Here is a 6,609-nt window from a genome sequence, read left to right on the forward strand (position 1 = left end):
TATATATATATATATATATGTATACTTGTGTTTAATTATATAATTTTGTTATAGAGAATTAACTGAAATATTATAATAGGCGAGAAACATAACATAGAACCACTAGTACTTTCTGGAAATAAGGGCATAATTTGTCCAAATGCAGAGAAGACAATCACTCACTCGTAAATTTTATTTTACATATTAGAATATAAGGTCTTATTAAAAATGTTTGCATATACACTGCTAAAAAAATTATGGGATAAAAATCAGCGCAAAAAAAAGCAAATTCAAAGTTATGTTCTTTGCAAAAAATGGTTGCAGAACGATTTTTAAAAAGCATTTTAAAACTTTAAATCTAAATTTTTAACCGCTTCAAATCTTATGTATTTGCAACAAATTTCGCTATAAATTTATCACTAATTTACTCCTTTTTAGCGCTGATTTGAAATGCTCTAGTTAATTTTTTTACAGTGTTATTGGTAGTATTAAAAATAATATATTTTATTGTGTTAATGATGAAATATTTATAAAGGTCTAAATAATTTTTTTTTATATCACACAGAGCTGCTGTTATCATCTATTTTAAATATGTTACAGATCTATTTTACATATTAATGCGAACATGAAAAATGAATATCAATGATGGCAAACAAGCAACATAAAAATCATGAAGCAGAAACATCGTATCAGGAAACATCTGATGAAATTGTGATTGATGATAATATAAGTAAAGAGATTGATAAGAAAATTGTACAATGTTTCAATCAAAGAGAAAAGGAGAGAGAAGAGAAAGAAAGAGAATGTCTTTATCCAATTAAAATAAATTTTGGTATCGATTTTAATCTGGCTAAAATTATTTTTTATATTAAATTCTTTTTAGATCACAAGTAAAAAAGGGAGCAACGGCACGTGTGTTAAACATATTCAAAGAAAGTTAAAATTTATGAATTAACTAAAATAGATGAAGTGAAAAACGTTATAAACTACAATGGAAAATGCAGAGCAACAAAAAGTAAAAGAGTCATATGAAAACTTTGTGAAAGAAACACGCGAGCAATCCATTAAGGCCAATAAATTACGAGAAGATCGCAATAATATTTTGAAAGAATTAATACAAATAACAAAAAAGAAAGGCGATGAAAAATAAATAATATAAACACAATATTTTGAAAAAATACGAAGCCTATATGTATAGTTATAAGATTCGATGTTATTGATTATAAAAAATTATTTTGAATGTTATTCAGATTTATTAAAAATTTAATGAAGTACTTTCGTGTAAAATACTAATATGTTATGTATATATATCACAATGTGTCTGGATTCATCTTTCTTCCTTTTCTCTCCAGGAAGAACTACTAATTACAAAAAATTATTATATTTTAAATGTTATTCAAGTTTACTAAGTTTATTATTAAGTAGTTACATGTGGAACACCTGAACATGTTGCGTCAATATTTATATTATAATAATAATTTCTTTACAATAGTGTGATATTAATAGTTTTTTTATACTCATTTTGTTATAAAAAATGTATGAATAAATATATTTAAAAACACTTTAAGCACATGATATTATATTTATAATATTATGTTCATTATTATATTCATTATATTCATTATTAAATATTATATAATATTCTAACAATACTGTTATCAAAAATGCATTTGGCACTTTACATGTGTAAAGAAAATAAAAACATTGTAGTACATTAAAATGACAAATGTTATAAGAGCAAAAACATGATGATAGTCATAAAGAATTCAGTCATAATGAAAAAAAAAGCATACAAGCAATCCATAAACTAGTAAATTATGACAGGAATGTAATAATATTTTGCAAGAATTGATATAAATATCAAAAATAGTCATTCAAAATATGTAATAATATAATAACAATATAATATAAACTTGTAAAACAGATCCATCATGTCCTTATGATATAAATAAAGTAAACATCAGTGAATTTTATTTCTTCTGCGCGCAAAAAGGATAGAGATTCACTGATGTTGATTTTACTTTTACTATAGAAGCATGTTGGAACTATTTTATAAGTCATTGGTTATATTTAAATTATTTAAAACTCCTTTGATATTTTTTAATGAGTTATTTCATCACATATGTTATTCCGTTTGTCTATATCTGATTCATGTTGTCTTACAGGTTTATTACTCTGTACATGATCTTATGCCTCTATATCTGATTTCTCATTGTTTAGAGGTGCTTCAAATAATTTTAAATCATCCATATTAACTAGATTATGTAAAACGCAATATGAGTGTATAACATGCACCATGCGTGGAATGTCTCTTAAGCTGAAATGATACAATTGGCGAAACTGTTGCTTTAAAATGCCAAGTGCATTTTCAATAACAACTCTACATGAATTTAATTTTTGATTAACAATTCTTTACTTCCATGTCAAATGCCCATTGTCTTTGTATGGAACGACTATTTCTGATAAACAGGGATATGCACTATCTCCTAATAAACAGTATTTATCTAGAATAAAATTGATAACATTGAAATACTGATTACTTTCTAGTTTTGACATTTTTCACTTATTTTCTAATTTCAACAAACCTCCACATAATTCATAAATCGTTATTTAGTGATGAATTTTTAAAGACTCGAGCATCGTGAACGGAATTCGGATATTCAATAAAAACATTCAAAAGTTCCATCTTATGATTAATCATTCCTTGGATATGCAATGAAAAATATTATTTTAAAATATATTTTACAGTTAAGAATCGTCTTTCAATGGTTTATTCTAATATGAGATCCATCTAGTACCTAATAAAGTATATGTAAATAAAACATTTCTAATGAAACATGAATAGAAATATATAAGTACAATATAATACCAATGACATTAGGAAATCCTTTCTCTCGAAGAAAGTAATTTGCAGTTTCTTCTTTTTCCTCTTGTGTAGGATATATATTTTATTATATTAGGTGCTAAAGTCATGATAAACTCTGTGACTCTTGTGATTATGTTATATAAGATACTAATTGCAACTCTGAATCGGCTACATCTCGATAGGCTTTACTTTTATGTCCGACAAATCATGCGCACAAAAGCACAATATATGTTTTTCTGCTGTAATTTTTAAATGTTCCCCTCGATCTGGAAAAGTAACAGACAATAAGCTATATATATATCCCATTTAATTACCCTAGGCAAATATCTTAAAAAATAAGTTTCAGATATTTCAAAGCAGAATAGTTTCGAGGGGAACATTTCAGGTCAAGTTGTTTCTTTTATAAATAGAAGCGCTAAAAGATATAAAAATCACCTTCACTTTTTAAAATGGAATTATGATCTTTTTTATTAATTAATAATTCCTAAAACATAAAAATCTTAAGATGGAGAGCAGAGACTTTTACATAACGCATAACACATAATGCATAAGAAAATGAACCAATCAAAGTCCTTCATTTCCTTCCTTTTTATGACATAAAGGACTCTGATTGTTTTCTTATGTTTCATGTTTTATGTGTTATGCAAAAGTTTGTGCTCCCCGCTTAAGGCTGGAATAAGACTATGTATTGAAGGTTGAGATTAAAATTTGACCAAAATAATGGAAGCTAAAATTCCTTTGTTCTTAGTTAAATTTCTATCTTTAATTTTCAATCTCAATCTTTAACGCATATTCCGGTTAAACCGTGCATATATATTTTTATGACACTCTGTATATGAAAACAGTAATTATAACAATGATTTTCTTTAAGAAACAATAAATTCTTTCCAATTAACCTTCTCTTAGTTTCATTTTTATGTCTAACTTATTTTACAATTAAAAAATATTTATTTACGTAAATATATTTACTTACTTTGAATACATGTAAATATATCAGATACTTTAAATCATCTTAATTAAATCATGTGCTAATGTTCTTCACAATTTAAAATGCATTATGAAATCTTTATTATAATTTATGACAATTTTTTCAATAATGTTCCACTTTTATATGTTTTATTTGTTTCATAAGTCCACATAAAGGATATAATATTTGTATTCTTTCACAATCTAAAAGGTTAACCATGGCAGATTAGATTTTATACTGATTTAAGTGATACTAAGTCTACATACTAAGTCTACATAAAATTTCGTACCATCATTATCTTTAATTGAGAATGTTCCTAATGGTGGAAATGTATTAATATCTTCGTCTTCATCAGATAAATCTACCATTTCCATATAAATAATAAAAGATGCCATTTCATTATAATTCATTATAGTAACCATAGGTCTTTGAAATATTATTTCCCGCTAAAAAATATAATACGGAATTTTATACATATTATACATATATATATATATATATCACATAAAGCTGATATTTTATGTGTTGTACAACGAGATTTTTTAAGTGAATTGGCTACAAGATAAAAAAGTTCTCGGATAAAAGTTCCTGCATAAAAATAAATTTTCAGTGCAAAAATGAAAATAAGAGTAACAATCACCAATGTGACTTTGATCTTAACAAATGTTATCTAGAACAACATTCAAAAGATTTTAGCTATCGGTCGGACTTTGCGTAATACTAATGTCGGCGATATTGTATCTTTCAAGCCTTATAACTCGAAAAGTATTTCATGAAAAATTATTTTATTATAGTGTTTTGGAAAATTCTCGAAATGTACTACAAGAATATGCAATAAAAAATAGGGAGTTTCACTTTAAAAAGTTCAAAGTGACATTACTCTAACCTATATATATAAAAACTTCTTGAATATAACTATCTTGGATTTATTTTGATTTTGTATTTTTAAAGTCGCAAATGACTGTTCTATAAGGATATTCAAACGACCGTTTATTGAATTATTACTTTTACAATAAAAATTTAGTTTAGAAATAAATAATAGGGCATGCAAGAGTCTAAAATACAAATTTTTATGTTTAAAAATCAAAATACACAGTAAAATTATTATATTTTAATCGGTTAATAATTACGATATAACATGTTTCGGTCTATTAGATATATAATAATCATAATGATGTTACGATTATAATAATATAATAATCAAACAGTGTTGATAGACGTGGAATTCATTATACATGTATGTTGTGAGACTAGTTGAAAGAGGAACTGAAATTAATCGCTAAAAGGTTGGACGATTGAAAAGAATTTCTTGATGTTCTAATAAAAATATAATTAATAAAATTATAAATTTCATTAATTATCTTAAGATAAAAAGCAAACAAATACGTCAACTCTGTAGAACTTATCAATCTGTCAAATATATTAATACAATTCGATGATATGATACTCGTCAAATTCCAATAATCAGTGTGTAATAAATAATATATTGCCGTAGTCAGAAAGTAAAATCAACAGAGTCATAATCCATGTAAAACTGAATTCTTCAATAAATAAAAGTTAAATTATATATGAAGATGTAAAATCAGTCCAGGAATAAAAATGTATAACTGTTACGACGGACAAATATTGATTAAAAGAAAAATAATCGAACGAGTGTGATTTTGATAAAGCAAAATTAGATTTTGTTTATAGTCGGAATGTATGCTTTATGCAGGTCCTCAGTATCAGTTTGGAGATTAAAGTGATTTTTTTGTTTTTTAATATAAAGCATCTCCGAAAATAACCGCTTGTTGTAACATGATTCTTCGTCAAGAATTTCAATATTATTTCAATCGAAATCATGTTCGAATCTATTCTCGATTATAACTGAACGAGAAGATGTGCTCCAGCGTATATGATTTCGGTGCTCTGCAATTCGCGTTTTTAGCTGTCTCCTCGTCTGTCCTACATACGTCACAATTATCGCACTTAATTTTATAATATTAGTGACTGAATTATTGTTCAAATGCAATCTCTCTCCGAGATCTCGAATCGATTTCCAGCATCGTGAATACAATAAACATTTTTAAAATAGTGATCAATATCAATATATACTCTATACACACACACACACACACACACACACACACACACACACACACACACACACACACACACAAGGTGTACGATAAATTTTGACAAAGTGCTAGTGTGTTTTTAAGATTGTCTTAAGTACAATCTTAGGATATCACAAGCTAATCAAGAATCGAATCTTAAGACTGAAGACAGTCTTGAATGAGAAGATTGAGAAATGATCATCAATTCGATGTCGAATCGATAGTGATTATTAACTAACCAAAGAATGTTTCAAAGCATTTGTAGTATCATGCGATCATAGTCTATCCTGCACTATGGTTTATCAAATTGGTCGCGTCTAGCAAATTCATCAGCAGATTTGCGGAGCAAATCCACGAGCGCTCACTGTTGTTGGTGTATCTTTTTAGACTAATAGCAGTGAGTGCTCACAAGTGTTTTTATGTACTCGACTTCATTTTTCAAAAAAACAATATAATTTATATTAGGTGTACAACTTTGCTTCCGCCGTTTTTTTTCCGAAATTCAAGGCTTTATTGTAAAAAACTGGTTATATATTTATGATTCAAAGTATTGTCCATCGCTGGCCACTACTTTCTCCCATCTTTCGGGTAGCGTACGAATCCCGCGTCGAAAAAACTGGTCATCTTTTGAGGCTATCCACGAATCGATCCAATTTTTTACTTCTTTATAAAACCGGAAGTGCTGGTCAGCCAGGCCGTGT

At 27.1% G+C, this 6,609-nt stretch overlaps 1 protein-coding gene across 1 annotated transcript; it reads right to left on the reverse strand.

Moving 5' to 3' along the window:
• Window positions 1-2,166: 2,166 nt before the first annotated feature.
• Window positions 2,167-2,768, reverse strand: LOC108687926. Its single transcript, XM_018193972.1, is given in 3 exon segments — window positions 2,167-2,483; window positions 2,565-2,578; window positions 2,580-2,768. Coding segments are annotated over 3 exon segments (432 nt in total). The 5' UTR covers window positions 2,681-2,768.
• Between the last annotated feature and the right edge of the window lie 3,841 nt (window positions 2,769-6,609).

The sequence above is a fragment of the Atta colombica genome, unplaced genomic scaffold, assembly GCF_001594045.1.
Source record: "Atta colombica isolate Treedump-2 unplaced genomic scaffold, Acol1.0 scaffold220, whole genome shotgun sequence".
NCBI lineage: Eukaryota > Metazoa > Arthropoda > Insecta > Hymenoptera > Formicidae > Atta > Atta colombica.